General features: G+C 54.6%; 1 protein-coding gene across 1 annotated transcript; it reads left to right on the plus strand.

Annotated features, from left to right (window-relative positions):
- Window positions 1-600: 600 nt before the first annotated feature.
- On the plus strand, window positions 601-10,236 carry P2RY2 (purinergic receptor P2Y2). Its single transcript, XM_027714395.2, has 2 exons — window positions 601-717; window positions 8,049-10,236. The coding sequence occupies exon 2, from the start codon at window positions 8,053-8,055 to the stop codon at window positions 9,127-9,129; it is 1,077 nt and encodes a 358-aa protein (XP_027570196.1). The 5' UTR covers window positions 601-717; window positions 8,049-8,052; the 3' UTR covers window positions 9,130-10,236.
- The last annotated feature ends 7,362 nt before the right edge of the window (window positions 10,237-17,598 follow it).

Below are 17,598 nucleotides of genomic sequence, written 5' to 3' on the forward strand. Positions count from 1 at the left end.
TTCCCAGGAGAGCAATAGTAAACAATGTCCTTTGTAACACCCACAAATTGCTGTTCAGGAGTTTGTTTCTGCCTCTTTTCGGTATCGCCGTCCCTGGTCCCGTCCCCGGGGGGGCTTTGGGGGGCGATCATCCCTCTCCCGTGTCAGCCCTTGGAGGACTGACATTCCTGGAGGATGGGGGGTTCCTGCCTTAGCCCGTATCCCGTTCCCGTTCCCGGGGGTCAAGGGAGGAGCGGTCGGTGCCCGATCCCGCTCCCAGCCCTGATCCCATCCATACTCCCATTCCCGGCGGAGGGAGCGGGGGGCTCCTGCTCTAGCTCTAATCCCGGTCCCATCCATGGTCCCATCCCGGCTCCTGTTCCGATCCCAACCCCTGCGGGGGATGTCCCGTCCCTGTCCCAGCCCTAATCCCACCGTGTCCCCATCCCGGCAGGAGCATTCCTGTCCCGTCCCGGGGGTGGGGGCGGTCCCAGCACTGGTGGGGGCGGTCCTGGCCCCGGTCCTGCCCCGTTCCCAGTCCTGTTCCCAGCGCCGGGAGGGCGGTGCGGCCCCACCCCCGACCCCGTCCCGGCTCACACGCGGCGCCGGGACCGGGACAAGGAGCGGGGCAAGGAGCGGACCGGGCATGGCGCTGCCTCCGCCGCCCTCCTGAGCGGGGCCATCGGCTCCGACCCCGGCACCGACCCCCGGCACCGACCCCCAGCTCGGCATCGCCCGGTGAGCGCGGTGGCAGCGGCCGGGGGGACAGTGGGGGCACAGGGGGGGGATAATGGGACCGTGGCGGGACAATGGGATGCGACAGGGAGGGACGGTGGGGAGGCGACCCCCGGGGTCGGGTGGGAGCGGGGACATGGGTGGGGGACACACGCACAGACGGGTGGGACGCACACATGGGTGGGGGACACGCACACTCACGTACACGCATGGGTGGGACACGGACACACGGACACACGGACAGACCGACACACACGCACACATGGGGTGGCACTTGCTGCGGGGTGGGTGCCACGGGTGACAGAGAGTCCCCACGCACCCAAAGTGGGGAGCGGGACACTGCACGGGCAGAGCCGACCCCCGTTTCTCCTCGCATCCCCACAAACTGCCTGGACTACCACTCAAACTGCCCCAAAAAACCCAAAAATGCCCCCAAGCCGGGGGCTGGGAGCAGCAGCCCGCGCCCAGCCGCTGGCAGGAGCTGCCGAGCCGTGCACTCGAGGAAGCTCCTGCTCCCTTTGCTCCTCTTGGCCTGATTCATTTGATTTTTTATGCATTAATTCACGATCATCTCTTTGCCGCTCGGTTTCTCCCCTCCCGGGGGAATTCACTGGCTGTTTATCCGGGATTTCCCGTACACACCTCTGCTCAAAGCCGTGGAGCTCACTCCCTGCTTGCTCCAACGTGTGTTTTTCCACCTCTTTGCATGCTTGGGTCCCTCTTTAAACTCTTTAGGGGTGTTTTAATTTACACTGGAATGGGTGACACTCTGATTTCAAAACCTTTGACTCCTTTTAGCAGCTCCTAACCCCCAAAACGCCCTTCTTTTCCCCCAGACACCCTTCTTTCTCAGAGCTGGGCACCGCCTGGCATCACTGCAGGAACAACTTTAAGGGCAAAATGTCAAATTTCTCCTTCTGTTCCAGTTTTCTTATCAGGTTCTTGCAAAACCCATTTGGCAACCCACTGCCTTCCTGTGCATGAGGTGAGGAGCAGCAAACCCTGCTCTTGTGGGGCCACTGACACTGGGGGATGGTGCCCCTGGCTCAAGGTCACTGCTGCCAAAATTGGGCTCTTTTGTACCAATTTCCTCTTATTTCTACTCAAGCAAAGGGAAGTTCAGCCTCGACGCCTGATGGGTTAAGGAGGAGACCCCTAAATATACCAAACCTTGAAGCACGGCCGTGTTTTGGGGTTTAGTGGTTTCTAAAACCCCCAGAAGTATTTTGGACTGTCATGGCACTGAGTGACTTTATCCTGTCTCTGCCCAGTGCGATTTTTATCTCCGGCTCTTGACGTGGAGCCAAAACCATGAATAGTTGGCCGGCACTGGAGCGTGCTGGGGCCACACTGGGCTCCCTCCTCCCTGCTCAGCACCCCTCAGGAAACCAGGCCACAGAGCAAAGACCCTGTGGCTTCCATGGAGGAGAAAATCACCCCCCAAAGTCCACCCCATGGCGGTGCTTTGGCTTCCCGGCGACTCTGGTGCCGTGGTGGAGCCTGATAATTGTGTTATCCGAGGTCTCTGGTTATCTCCCAGAAGTTTGGGGTTGCCAGGGTGGTTGTGGGGTTACTGGGTGGCTCCCTTGGGCTGGTAGGTCTCCGTGGAAATGTAATTTCTCCCAGATATGGAGCTTGGAGGGGAAAACAGTCACCAAAAAGCAGGGGATTGATGCAAAGTGGTCCCACGCTCATCTCCGGGTCCAGCTGTTGCTTCCTCCAGCGAGCACCAGAAAATCATGGAGGGCAAAACCAAAGCCAAATTCCTGGTATAAACACCTCCAGGAAGCCTAAAAGATGCAAGTGTCCCATTTTTCATGTGCAATAAATAAAAAGCAAGGTCTGGGGGCTCAAATAGGATCCTCCCCCTGTCCCATGGGATGCTGCAGCACCTCCTGGGGAGAAGGTGAAATAGGGATGCAGGGGTAAAGCAGGCAGGGAGCATCACCTTTGCCAAAGCAGGAAGGAAGTGTTGATGGAGGATTAAATATTGACCTGGGTTGATGTTTACTGCCAGCAGGATCCATCCCCAGAGACCTGCCATGCTGGGAATCAATGGGATTGATTTCCCAGGGTGGGGACCAAGGCAGAAGGTTTTGGTACCACCTGGGAAGCAAAGGTTGGAAGGGGGATTGATTCAGAGAGGAATTCAGGGAGTTTCTTGGGGGAAACCAGAAATTGCCTGAAAAAATCATTTGTCCCAAAGCAAAACATTTTATTTGACCTACGAACAAAGCCATAAAGTCATTACATCTTTTATCCAAGCTCCCTTTCCTCTTTTGAGCTTGGCTCAAGGTACTGCAAAAACCCTCCAGGAAACCAAAACACTCCCAGAAAAATACTTTTCATGGAGAAAACTAATTCAACTCTGCTGTTTGTCAGCCTGGGGACAGGAGGGGAAACTGAGGCCCGTGGCTGCTTCCTGGGGACAGCTCCATTTGTGGAGTGGAGCTGCCCTCCAAAGGTGAGGGAAAGAAGAGAAACACGGATCCTTTGCGAGCTTAATCTGGGAGAAATGAGGGGTTCTGGCTATTTTTGGGGTGGAGGAAGGGGTAGGTCAGACCCATTGGGGATAAAAGAGGGACATGCCGAGGCTCCAGGCAGGGAGATGGATGAAGCCCCTGAAGCTGCTTGGGTATCCTGGAAATGGATCCTGGAGGTACCTTGCCTTGGGATCGCTGGAGAGAAGCTCCGGGAAGAGCTGGGGATGGTGGCACTGGGACAGCTGGGGATGGTGGAACTGGGACAGCTGGGGATGGTGGCCCTGGGACAGCTGGGGATGGTGGAACTGGGAGAGCTGGGGTTGGTGGAACTGAGAGTGCTGGGGATGGTGGAACTGGGAAAGCTGGGGATGGTGGAACTGGGAAAGCTGGGGATGGTGGCACTGGGAAAGTGGGGATGGTGGAACTGAGAGAGCTGGGGATGGTGGCACTGGGAAAGCTGGGGATGGTGGAACTGGGAGAGCTGGGGTTGGTGGAACTGAGAGTGCTGGGGATGGTGGAACTGGGAAAGCTGGGGATGGTGGAACTGAGAGAGCTGGGGATGGTGGCACTGGGGGAGCTGTGGATGGTGGCACTGGGACAGCAGGGGGTGGTGGCACTGGGACAGCTGGGGATGGTGCCATGGGAGAGCTGGAGATGGTGGAACTGGGACAGCAGGAGGTGGTGGAACTAGGAGAGCTGGGGATGGTGGCACTGGGACAGCAGGGGTTGGTGGCACTGGGACAGCTGGGGGTGTCCTCAGCCCATGCTGGCCAGAGTCAGCACAGAGGAGGAAGGCTCTGAAGGTCAACGTGGCAGACAGGAGCCCAGGGGAAAGGGCAGATGCCAACCAAGCAGTTTGGGCAGGCTCAGGTTGCAGCCTCGTCCCGTCTCTCCTCTCCAACCTGCCGGGCTCGGGGGTGTCCGAATGCACCACCGGCTTGTGTTGGGTCATGGAGGGTTTGACCACAGTCCCAGAGGAGGGAAAAACCATGCCAGGTCGTTTGCTTCCCAGAGTCCGGAGTAGCTCCTTTTTTTTTTGATGAGTCCACTAAATACCTGTAAATTAGGGCAGGGAGAACACCCCTGCTCTCCTGGTGTCCCTTGGAAAGGAGGTGGTGGAGATGTGGGAAGTTGGTCTTGGTTTTGACCTCCAGCGGGAAGTGATGGGAGCTGTGGCAGGACAAAGGGCTGCATCTGTGAGGTCCTGCTGGTAAATTAATCCACATTAATTATTTGGGAAGGTCAATTAAACCTCATCAACCCCCGCCTGTGAAAACGGATCCATCGCAGCCGTCATTTGTTTGGGCTTGGATGTCTTTAGGGACTTTGCTGCTGCTGGCAGGTTCCCCAGGAATGGATGGATGGTGACCACTGGGATGGCACTGAGAATGCTGAAAAATGGGGCAGAAATCAGGATTAAAGCCCTTTACTCTGCAATTAAGTGTCCAACCCGTGGTCCCTTTCTGCTGGCCCGGGGTGCTGCCCATGACCTTCTCCAGTGACAGCTCCCTCCTTCCCCATATTGACTCATCCCAATAGCCACGGGAGATACTGTTACAGGGGCATTTTGGGATGCTGACAACACATGCACATGCCTGTGGGGAGATGTACTGCAGGGCATGTGGCCTCCAGGGCACGGATCTACCCGGGCTCCTCTTATCACCGGGTTCTTCTCCCATTCACTACCAGTTTTCTGGGGAAAAAAAAAACATATCCCATGGGATTAAACATACTGGAGAGAGAAGTGGTCCAGGCATTGCAACCAGGTCCTTGGAAAGGGCTGGGAGACAGGATGGAGCAGATGCAGGTGGTTGTCACCTTTGGGGAATGATGGGAGCATTCATCCTGCTTGGCATCCTCAGGGATCACTGTTGCTTCCGCCCTCCCCTGTCCCTGCTGGGGGCTGGATGTGTCACTGGCAGAGCTGGTGTACATGCCATCCGGCCTGTGGGCAGTAAAGGGCAGCTGCCAGTGCCAGCCTTTGTGCCTTCACATGCCTTGGCTGCCCGTGTCCCCTGCGGGTCACCGTGGATGCAGCAGAGCTGGGATTGAGGGGGTGGATGCAGCCACAGGCCCCGCAGACACAGCAGGTTTTGTCCTGAGCATTCTGGGCAAAATGAGGGTGAAAAATGAACAAGAAAGGCTTTTGCATTTCCAGAGGGAAAAGGAGGGAGAGCACGACAGCGGGGACAAGGCTCCATTCAGCCAGAGAGCCCCATTTGTGTTGCTCCTTGTCCTGGAGACGGAGATGGGCGACGTGGCACATCCCTGGCTCCTGGCACATCCCTGGCTCCGTGGTGGCAGCCAGAGGAGATTCCCCACCTTGGCTTAGGGAGGGGTTTGAAACACCTTGTATGGTTTTCTAGCTCAGGAGCCTGTGGGGAGGTGGCTGGAAAGGGGGCTGAGCTTGTCCCCATCAGTCTGCAGGGATAGAGGGGGTGCAGATGGAAAGGCACAGAGAAACCCCTGCAAGGCTGCAGCCTCTGGAACCCTCCGGAACCCTGTCACCCTTCCCTGCATCTTGTGTGGCTCCTCTCGGCCACGGTGGCCTCTCTGACCCGTTTAATCTCTTGCCATGTCTGTGGGCAACCTCTCTCTGCCTGGCCACAGATTTGCAAAGCTCTGAGGGAAGGCAGGAGTTGCGGAGAAGAGCAGCTGGGAAGTGTTTTGCCGTCTGCCTGAGCGCTGTTAACCCTCTCCTTCCACAGCCACAGCCCCTCTGCTGAGGGCTCGAGGGAAGAAGGATGGGGCTAGAGCTGATCTGAGGGCAGGAAAAGCAAAACCCTGAGGTCAGGGCAGAGCAAGATCAGTGCTGGCTCCTCGTGTTCATCACAGAGTGTTCCCTAAAGTTAGATTTGGGGTTTTACAGATGTTGCAGATGTACAGGGTGTTAGCATGTGTGTGGTTTCCACTCACATCCCTGGGCAGTGGGAGCCTCAGCCAGTGCTCTTTGTGGTCTGCTGGGAGGGGAAAAGCAGTTAAATGGGGGGAACAGCAGCAGGGATCGTGTCTGTGCCACTTCTGGACAGGTTTGTTCGGTCTTTGGAGCAAGGACTGGAGTGTCCCCTTGTGATGGGCTGGAGGCATCACTTCACACCTCCTCCATCAGCTCAAGGTGCTTTTTAAGGAGTGAGAGATCAACCAGGTTGGCGGCTTCCCTGCAGGATCTGACCTGGGGTAGGGGCAGGAGAGCTCTGGATCCAAACCAAGTCATGAAGTCATTACATCTTTTATCCAAGCTCCCTTTCCTGTTTTAAGCTTGGCTCAAGGTACTGCAAAAACCCTCCAGGAAACCAAAACACTCCCAGAAAAATACTTTTCATGGAGAAAACTAATTCAACTCTGCTGTTTGTCAGCCTGGGGACAGGAGGGGAAACTGAGGCCCGTGGCTGCTTCCTGGGGACAGCTCCATTTGTGGAGTGGAGCTGCCCTCCAAAGGTGAGGGAAAGAAGAGAAACACGGATCCTTTGCGAGCTTAATTTGGGAGAAATGAGGGGTTCTGGCTATTTTTGGGGTGGAGGAAGGGGTAGGTGCTTATGTGGGAGAAAGGGCCTGGCCAGGCTGTCCCACAGCACAGTGGCACCAGGTCAGAGCCGAGAGGGCTGGGATTGCTCCTTTCCACCTAAAATCGTAGTGAGATTTGGGTCAGGGCTCCTCCTGTCCAACCTTTTCTCCTGGTCCCTGAGCTCCTGCCCTGGATCCATCTCCCTGTGACCCCCCGTTTCCACAGCTTCCCGTAACAGGGCACAGCGCTGGGATTGGAGCGACCTCTCTTACGGGAAGGGAGGAAATGCATTTTCCTTTGATTCCTGAGTGATGGGCTCGCTCAGGGATCGGGTGTCAGCTGGGTCCAGGGCTGTCCCCACACACAAAAGGGCCCTTGTCCCTCCTCACGCAGACACTGCCAGACTCTGTGTGTCTGCAGAGACTCTTTCAAGTCCATTTTCCTCCTCTCAGCTGATCATTCCCATGCAGAAACCAGCTGGGATGCTGGAGAAGTGGGTCTCAAGGCCAGCAAGCAGGACGTGGGAGCTGGTCACCATCAGCCCAACACTAACCCTGTTAAAACCACCCTCACCAATAACAGCCAGCCCAGGCAGAGCCCCCGTGATGGTGAATCAACCCTTTGGCAAGGTTTGATTACAAATGTGGGGATGTGTCCTCTGCCAGAAAAAGCTGAGGACCTCTGAAATCAAGACCAGTCCCAGGGATTGCTCCTGGAAAAGCACAGCTCCACTTTCTTGCCCTCTCTGCCTGGGGTTTAGTAGGACCCAATTTTCATGGTGCTCAGCTGAGTCACTCTTTGTGGCTGGTTAAACACATAATGGAGCATCTTTCCTGCTCTGGGATACAGGAATCCAAATTTCTGTGGGAACCTGGTTGGAAAGGTGGACTGGGACATTGAACTGAGCCCAGGATTTGTTGGTGCACCTTAGTTCCACCTCTGTGCTCCAGATGCAAAACGAGGTTAAATAAAGCTCCCTTTTATCTGTTTGACCATCAATCCTCTGTGGCAAGGACCACCTCAGCTGTGTCAGCACCCAACACCGTGGTCTCTGTGGGCGGGTGATGAGCTGGCAGGAGGCACACAGGGCCAGTCTGGAGTCATTGTCACCTGCAGAGATGGCACTGCCAGCTGTGCTTGTGGGTCACTTGGGGACAGCACCAGCCAAGCATTGATGGCAACCTTGGTGGGAGGAGAAGGGAAGGGTGTAGGAACAGTAATAATGACCTCCTGGACCTCCCGGCGTGTCACAGCACTGTGGCACTGGGGTGTTCTCATCTAACCCCCCTCACCCAGGGATGAATCCCTGCTCCACGTCCTTACAGCCTCTTTGCTTTCCCCTCCAGGGCAATGGCAAACCTCACGATCCCTCCAGACTGGACCAGAGTCACCAACAGCTCCTTGGACCCGGGTGGCACAGACGACAACCCCTACAAGTGCATATTTGATGAGGACTTCAAGTACATCCTGCTGCCCGTGTCCTACGGCATCGTGTGCGTGGTGGGGCTCTTCCTCAACCTGCTGGCCCTCTACGCCTTCATCTTCAGGATCAAGACCTGGAACGCCTCCACCACCTACATGTTCAACCTGGCCATCTCGGACACGCTCTACGTGGTGTCGCTGCCCCTCCTGGTGTACTACTACGCCATGGGGGACAACTGGCCCTTCAGCGTGGGCCTGTGTAAGATAGTCCGCTTCCTGTTCTACACCAACCTCTACTGCAGCATCCTCTTCCTGCTCTGCATCAGCGTCCACCGCTTCCTGGGCATCTGCTTCCCGCTGCGCTCGCTGCAGTGGGGGCACGTCCGGCACGCCCGGCGCGTGTCGGTGGCCGTGTGGGCGGTGACCGTGGCCTGCCAGTCGCCCGTGCTCTTCTTCGTCACCACCAGCGCCAAGGGCGACACCATCACCTGCCACGACACCTCCAGCAAGGAGCTCTTCGGCCAGTTCGTCATCTACAGCTCGGTGATGCTGGTGCTGCTCTTCTGCATCCCCTTCCTCGCCATCATCGTGTGCTACTGCCTGATGGCGCGGCGGCTGCTCCAGCCCACGCGCGGCATCTCCCGCCTCTCCCGCTCCAAGAAGAAGTCGGTCAAGATGATCATCATCGTCCTGGTGGTCTTCATCGTCTGCTTCCTCCCTTTCCACGTCACTCGGACCCTGTACTACTCCTTCCGGAGCTGGGACCTGAGCTGCCAGACCCTCAACGCCATCAACCTGGCCTACAAGGTGACCCGGCCCCTGGCCAGCACCAACAGCTGCCTGGACCCCATCCTGTACTTCTTGGCGGGGCAGCGCTTCATGAAGTTCAGGGGGAACAACGTGCTGGGGAAGCCCCACAATGAGGTGGCGCTGGGCATCGTGCCCAACAGCCACCTGGGAACCACCAACGACACGGACACGTTATCCAAGGATCTGAAATCCTAGAAAGCCTGGCTCTGCTCTGGCAGCAGGAGGGTTTATCCCGGGGGTGGAGGGAGCTCAGGATGCTCTGGGGCCTGAGGCTTTGGGTGTTTGCGGTGCCTGACCGAGCACCTGCTCCAGTGTGGACTGCATTCGATGTGCTCCTCTGCTTGTTGCTGTTCCAAATGTATGTTTTTTGGGAAGATGAAGCTGTGGTTCCACACACAAACCCTGGATCTCTGCCCCTTCATCCAAACCTGCCCCTCTGTTGAGGCATCTCCCCGCCCGTGAGGCTGGGTGACTGAATCTGCTAAAAAAAAATCATGCCCTGAATACCTTAAAGCATTTCTTCTAAAGCAAAAACGCTGTGTGGGAAAGGTCCCCCCGAGGAATTCCACCTGCCTGTCTCCAGATCTCCTGGCACAGAGGCAGTAGGAGTTCCTCTGTGCCTTGGCAAGGGAGGAAGGGCTTTGGGTCCATGAAGAGCTGTGGTTCTGCTAAACAGGTTCACGAAAATGTCAGGTGCAAATATCACCGGGAGCGGGAAAGGGTCTCCCAGGGCTTTGCATCCCTGAAGAAATGCTCTCCCGGCTTCAAGCCCAGGCACCTGCTGGCAGAGCTGGGAGGGGACTCCTTGTTTCTGTCCAAGGGCTGGCTTCCCATGAACAAGGGTGCTGATGGACCTTCCACCCCACTGGAGTTCACTGGCACCGTCAAGCAGATCCCCTGTAGGTTTCTCCAGTGGGACCAACATCTTCCAAAAAACCCATTAGCGCTTCCCAACAGCAATGTTCGTCCTTTAAAAGCTTTTAGGAACCTTTCGGACCTTCCTTCCAGCTGCTGGCTTTAATAATCATCTCCAGCTCATTAAAATTTAAGGTGGGCTCTTCATGGCTTGCTTTTAACCCCCTCACTGGTGGCTCGTGTTTCCAGCCAAGGGGCAAAGCCCAGTGTTCATCCCCTTGGTGCTGCCACATCCTCATTGCTGCTCAGAGGTGACCTTTAGCAGCTTGGCATGACCCAAAATGCTGCCCAGATGCTGCTGTCTGGTCTCCCCATAATCCCAGTATTCCCAGTGCTCCACTGGAACCGGTCAGCATATCCCTTACAGACAAGGCAGACCTTCCCTGGGAACTTATCCCTTACAGACAAGGCAGACCTTCCCTGGGAACTTTGGCAGTGCTAAAGCCTGGCTTGAGGAGCCGCACCGGTAAGCATGGTGCTAAGTTTAACCCAAATCCTGTCTGGATTTGGCCTTGCATCCCTCATCAACCAGGACAGTTCAAAAGAAGAAAACCTCCACAAAACACTTCACCAGGAGGTCCACTTGGTCTTCCCCTCAGTAATTGTTGGGTCGGAGAGCCAAGAGCCCCAGTCCGTGGTTTCCTTGCCATGAGGGTGCTGATTCCTCACCCCAAAAATGAAAATTGCTTCGTGCTGCAGCACTGGACGAGTCACATTTTGTCAAAGCTATATTTTGGGATTAGACAAACACGTTTGATGTTGGTTTAGACCAAAACCTCAGAGCGCTCCTCAGCTTCTCCCATCCCCCTTTCTTGTGAAGTGGTTTGGTGGAGGCAAAGGCGCGTCGTGGTTCTGTGGGATTGGGGTGACTGGGACGGGTCAGGGTTAACTGGGAGGTTCCTGTGGTCCCACCTCAGAGGAGTCACAGTCCCATGGAGGGGTCTCATCCCACCCAGCACTGCCACAACCACAGGAGGCAAAGGAAGGCTCTGTGTCAGCTCTGAGAACCATCAGCAAAGGTAAATGGGACATTTTTGGGGTGGTTCACCCCACACTTGAGTGTCCTTCAGGCTCCGATTGGGTTAAGACACAACTTGCACCATGGCAGCACCTTTTTTTCCCTGGGGCCTGTGGAGGGAACTTGGCTTTGTGGGGAGGTCATGGCACGGTCGCCGGGGCGAGACAAATCGCTGGGAGAAATGAGGAGAAACGAATTCAAGGGGAGCACTGAACTGGGACAAACGTTACTCCAGGCCAGGTCTGGCCCGGGCTCCTGCACTCACCCAAAAGCAGCGCGAGCACAGAGTTCCGTGCTCGGAATAATTCAACAAAAACCTGCTCAAAGCTCCAAAAATGGGCCCAAAGTTCCTGCAGTCCCACCTGGAGACCCCACCTTTTGATGCCCAGCTGGCATCAAACCACCCCCCTTGGGCAACACAGCCAGTCCTGTCAGGGATGTCCTCTGTCATCCTGATCCTGATCCCCGAGTGCCACTGAGCAGTTGGAGAGGTACCAACTAGAAATCTGTACCTAGAAACATTTTTTTGTTTGTTTGTTTGTTTGTAAAAGCGCTAACTTATACTAAAAAAAAAAGAAAAAAGGTGAGTTTTATGACAATGTGACTGTACATTTTTATTTTTGTAACATGCAAACACCTCGGATTTCTGATAGTAAATGAGTTTATTTCTATGAGCACTCTCCTGATGTCTCCTCTGATGTGTGCAGAGATGTTTCACTCCACATGCTGAAAGCTCTTGTTCTCACAGGCTCCTCACCTTCCCCTGCAGACACCAGGAGGAGGTTTCCTGACCTTACCACAGTCCCCATGAATAAACACATTTTGTTTCCCGTTGCAGTTTATCTTGGTCCCCAGCCTGGGACAAGGCTCAGGACACGCTCAGCTCCACTGATGAATTTATTGCAAACTGGGATTAATCACCTTGGAATCTGATCAGCAACGATCTGAGCAGCTTGAACAGGAACTTCTGTGGGATATGGCTGATCTCTGGAATTGTAATTTTATAGAAACCCACTGCTTTGTGCATCCCTGGAAGTGTCAAAGGCCAGGTTGGAGCAACCTGGGCTAGTGGAAGGTGTCCCTGCCCGTGCCAGGGGGTGGAACGAGATGAGCTTTAAGGTCTCTCCCAATCCAAACTCCTCTGGGATTCCATGGCTCTGTGATCCTATGAATTCCTTTGTTTTCATCCCAAAGCTGATTTCTCCAGCCTTTAAATCGGTTTACACTTGATGTCCCACTGCCCCTGTGGGGTGGGGCAGAAGCACTTCACGGTCCCCTGCCCCGGGGGAGAAAGCTCGGCTCTGCTTTCTCTCTTCAAGAGCTTTCTAGTTGCCAAAACAAAAAACCTCACAAGCATAAAGACAAAAGAAACGGCCGCAGACCCCAAAATTGCTAAATTAGATGTCCCAGAACGGACCTTCTGAAAACCCCCTCTTGATTTTCAGCCCGGATCCAGCGTGAATTCCACAGGGATGACGTGAGCAGGTTTAGCTCGTGGGATTTACGGCATCACATCCCAATCTCTGCTGCGCTGACTCGTGTGAGTCACTCACAGCCAAGAATGAGAATTAAGGAAGAAAAATATCCATTGTCAGGGAACAGACACCCGAGCCCAAACCACTTCTTGGGAGCATCACGCAGCACCGGGGGCAGGAAGGGAAAGTTAAGAGCACTGATGGTTCCCTGCCAAGGCAAGAAATCTGCCACATGGGCTGGAGGGATGACACTCCTCCTAATCCCAGAGGAGAGCTTTTCCTTCCTCATCATGCCTTTTAGGAAGCAGATCCTTAATCAGAGTGAGGCAGGCAGTGGGCCACGTGTTACTGTAAAACACTTGCTACATCCACTTCTTTTTCGAGTCCTGGCTCTATTTTAATTCTGGTTTTCTTTCTTGGAGCTTGGTTTTCCAAGGAACAAGTCTGTCTGCCCCTCTGAGTCGTTTCTGTTCTGCCTGGCCAGTTTAATAGAGGGGCAAAGTCTCCACCCTGTTGAGCTCCTACAAGTTTCATGGGAAAAATACTTGTGATAGGAAGGAGAAGGAGCCAAAGGAGCCCCCACTCAAGAGCTCAAACTTTATATTAGACACCAGAGAAACCTCCCCCACTTCCCTCATGCCTGTAGTGGCTTGGGAAAGTGTCCATCAGTGCTGAGTGAGGGAAGGTGACAAATGGTGGCCCAGAGCCATCCAGGAGACCAACGTTGTGTTCAAACAGAGGGAGGAGATTCCCAAATCCCACAGACTAATATTACTGCAGAAATTTCCCAAAATGGATGGGCCAAGGTAGCAATTTCTGAGGAGGAAACCACAGCAGTGGGTGCTTGAAATAACACATCAATCACCCGGCTTTGTGAGGAGTTTATTTTTAAGGCTTTCACGGGTTCAATACCAATATTTGCAGGCTCCTTGACAAATAAATGCTCAGGAAAGCCTGGAAGTTTAAAATACCCTCTTTTCTTGTTTATTTAAAATTTCTCCTCAAATACATGCAGGTTTAAGCCCTGTCTAAGCACCAACATCTTGGAGTGTGTTTTGGGGAGCAGCTGGACTGTCACACTGAATCCCATCTCTTGACTGGGTGGGTCTTGAAGCCCCATTTGATGGGAGAATGGGAAATTCCCCCACCAATTCCTGCTCCTCTGCTTTTGCCACTCACTGTGGAAAGGCAACATGTGACAACCCCATTTCCAGCCCCCTCCAAATCCTGGGGGAGCCCTGAGATGCCCTCAAACCACCGAGCTTGGGAAGAAAGGGATGGGGGGTTCTCAGCTGAGATCCCACCCGGAGGGATGAGCGCTGGGAGACCTTGGAAGGCAGAGGAAGGTGCATGGAAGACCCTGATCCCAGCAGTGCAAAACCCATCCTGTGCTGATTTTTAATTGGGAACCAGTTCAACTGAAGAGGCTGAACCTGCTGCAGGAGAGTCCTCTGCTGGTGCTGAGGGGATGTGGCAGCAAGAGGTCAATCCAGAGGGAAAATGAACCCCATGGGAGTGCTAAAATTCCCTAGGAAGACCCTGGGAGCACAGCAAGGGATGGGAGAAGAGTCCCAGGAGAGCAGTGGGAGGATTGGGGTCCTTGTCCCTTCCACTCCTACCCAGGCACACCTAGACACTCAATGCAGGGTCCTGATTTTCATCCATGGGGCTTTGCAGGGAATTGGGAAATTTTCTCTTCGCTCTGCACTTTCCCTTTTGTGGCCTCTCCTCCTGTGCCCTGTGGTTTTCATGGCAGAGGAAGAGCCTGGTCACCATCAGCTCATCCCCCACCCTCCTACCCGCTGCTCCAGCTCCTTCCCTTTCCCTGCAGAAGGGTTGGATGCTCATTTAACAGTGTTCCATCCTTTTTCTCAGCTGGGGTGGAAACTGGCTGGACACCGTTGGGAAAGGAGCCCAAGTGTATGGATGGAGGTGGATTCCATTCGGGAAGGACCTTGGCAGGTGCCCTTCCCAACGGGGTTTCCCACCAGGTCTGCGTTTGGAAACAGGTTTGTTGTGGAAGGATGGCCCTGGGCAGGGGGTTCCTGGTCGGGGGGTTCCTCGGGGCTGTGACGCTCTGCAGAGCTCCAACCAGGGCAGAAAGGTTGCCAGAAGGGGAAGGTGCTCAGGGGATGCCACATTGGGTTGGCAGAGCTTCTGGTCCTCCTCGGGCAAAGGGTTGGATGAGCTCAGCTTCGGGCCAGGAGGAAGGGACAATGCTGTGGTTTCAGGGAGCAGTTGGGCACCCCAGAGCCTCCTCCTCCAGTGCAGGAGCCACGGCCACAAGGAGAAGATGTATTTCCTGTGGTCCCGGTCTCCAGGGGTACATGCCCCACCTGAGTGGATTTGGAAGCTTCCGTGGCAGGTACAGGAGACAGGATGTAGGAAAGGGATCCATGGAGCCCTTCGATCCAACCCGTGCTCAGAACAGGCTCCCAGCTCAGATCACCCTGGACATGACTCCAGGACACGCATCTCAAGGAGGTCCTTGGCTGCGTGGCCCAGAAAGGCCTTCTCCTGTCCTCTGGCCATCAGGAAAGCCCATCTGGCCAGCTGGGAGTTGCCAAGTGACACCAACTGTTCCCCAAACAGCTCCTGCAGCCCCGTGCTCAGCAAGATGCCGCTGCTCCGATGTCTCCCCCTCCCGCATCCTCCACGGATGAGCTCACGGGGCTGGCACTCAAAATAACCCAGCGGGGGCAGCAGTGGGTGGGCAGCGCTGGCACCGCACACGTCAGCCTTCCCAAAGCCATCTGCACACCGCGGCATCCCAGAAACCACGGGGCTTGGCCAGGGAAGCATCTGAAGCCCTGGAGCAACTCCCCATCTTCTCCTCCTGTGGGCTCCTGGCTGGGTGGTCTGGGCTCGGGGACCCCTCTGTGTCCAGCTCCTGGGGGGATGCTCCAGGTGTGGGAGCAACGGCGGTGCTGGGAGGATGGGATTTTCGGGATCAAGCGGCATCCCTGTGGATGATGCCTCCAGGCAGGGCTGTGGGCAGCAGTGAGTGCCCGTGTCCCATGATGCCGGTTCCATCTGGTGATTAATACCCCACTGTCCTGAGCCTCATCCCGACTTTCTGAGGTCATTTCCTCGAAATCCATCATTCCATTCCCAGATGTTGCAACCCACCCCTGCATTTCAGCTCCTGGCTGGTGAGACAAGGCTCTTACCACAGCAGCACAAGGCCTGCAGGAACAGCAACGCTTCCCGACAACCCCTTGAAGCAACAAAATCCTCCCCCTCTCCAAAATGCTCCCATTTCTTGCCCCAGTCAGCAAAGAACTCCCGAACTCTGGCTGAAATGGGATGTCGAGTTCGCCTTGCAGCAGCTGTTCTTCCTCCTGGCTGCCCGTAGGTGGAGGAAGAGAGCTTCACCCCTTCGGGTTCCCTCCTTCAGCCTCTAGCTTCTGGAGGTCACCCGGTGGTTTGGGGGTCTCCTCCTCCCTCCCTTGTCCCATCAGACCCTTGGTTTGGGGAGTTAATGCCTGTTCTAGGGAAGCTGTTGGTTGTGGCCTGCACAAGACCCTGTTACCCAAAGCAAACCCCCGGGGCAGAGATGGTCCATCCAGCAGCACATGGACCCCCTGGGGACACTCTAGGGCACATCCAACCATTTGGGCATCCCAAAAAAAGAACTGCTTTGGGGGAGTCCCAGTCCAAGCCATGCCAGTGATGCCACAGCGATTGACCTGGACACTCGCAGCCCAGGGCTGTGGATCCAACGATGTCCAAGGAGGAGGAGTCATTCCAGGTGAGCACCATGGGGGGGATGGGGAGAAAGATTTACCCCCAGAGAGTTGTTCTGCTGCTCAGAGACTGATCTTAGTTGAGGATGGAGGTATTTTGAAAGGGAATACAAATGTTGGGAATGGTTGGAGAGGGCTTTGGAGTAACCTGGGATAATGGGAGATGTCCCTGCCCATGGCAGGGGTGGGACTGGATGAACTTTAAGATTCTTCCCAACCCAAACCATCCTGTGATTCCATGGTTTCTATGAATAACTGAACTCCCAGAACATGTCATAATTTTGGGAGATTTTTATTCTTTTCATACAAAATGAAACCAAAGAACTTTTATCCCAAAGTTCGGAATTATCCCCCTTCCCCCTTTTCTGATACTTTTCACTTCAAACCCATGTTTTTTTTAACCAAAAAAACCCTCCACTCATTCATTTTATTTATTTTTTTTTTATTTTTAAGCAAGAAACCCGAAACAAGGCAAGGGTTAAAATAAACTGACAGAAAGTATTCACTTTGACCTCCCTTTGACCGGAATGGTGTTTTCCTCCCAAATTTTGGGAGGAAAAATGCCTCGTGCCCCGGCCTTGCCGCTGAGGCCAGCTTTGTGGCTTTTGTCTGGTTGTGACTTAATGGGATTATTGTGAAACTGGTGGACATCTACCCTGTGGGGGAGGAGGGATCAGCTGCAGGACTGGAAGAAACCCGATTTCCTCGGAAAAGAGCGAGAGAAAGACTCGGTGGCTTCATTACCCCCCTCCCAGATAAAGTGTCACAAAAGGAAGGAGGGATCCAAAAAATCCTCTTCCACTGAGAACAAATGTTTACCCTGCACGGTGCAAACTGACCCCAGGTAATCTCAGGTTTAACCACGTGGTTTAATCCCACCCAAAAGGGCCTCTTTTGTGTTTCTCTCACCCGGAAAAGTCCTGCCCACCGGGGAATTTCCTGAAGGTCCTGGTGGCAGCAGGGACACTTTTTAAAGGTGTTGTGAAACATTTTATATCTAAACATATATTTATGTGTTTTTTCAATGTGTTCTTCATTTTTTATGTGTGTTTGCATAAGCCCCAGTGTCCCATTGCTGGCAGAGGGCACTGGGGGAGGGACAAGGGTAAGGAATGAGGAATGTGACACCTGCTCAGAATCACACCGAGCTTTGGTGGCTGCAGGATTTTGTGAGGCAGAGGTGGGGTTCTAATCCCCAGAAAATTCCCTTGCTTTGGAAACTTTCCCACTTTTATAACCTCCACAGGTCATCCTGCACCCTCCAGGTGGAACCCTGGGTGGGTGATGGAGGATCAGTCACAGCAGCTCCATCCAGGGGGTCTCAGATCTTAATCCAGGGGCTTGGATAGGTCTTTACAACCACGAGGAGCTTGATTACTGGGTGAGATCTTTATTTCCCTTGGGGAATTACAGCTCCAGCCCATGTCCCTGTGGAACAGCAGGACAGGGACATCTCACGGGAGGTGCTGGCACCTCCTCACCACCAATTCAGCAACCCAGCACAATTCAT

The sequence above is a fragment of the Pipra filicauda genome, unplaced genomic scaffold (genome assembly GCF_003945595.2).
Source record: "Pipra filicauda isolate LSUMZ 115617 unplaced genomic scaffold, ASM394559v2 scaffold686_size154363_pilon, whole genome shotgun sequence".
In the NCBI taxonomy this organism is placed as follows: Eukaryota; Metazoa; Chordata; class Aves; order Passeriformes; family Pipridae; genus Pipra; species Pipra filicauda.

Coding starts and splice junctions, on each gene's coding strand:
- P2RY2 (XM_027714395.2), top strand. CDS start 8,053: ATGGCAAACCTCACGATCCCTCCAGACTGGACCAGAGTCACCAACAGC.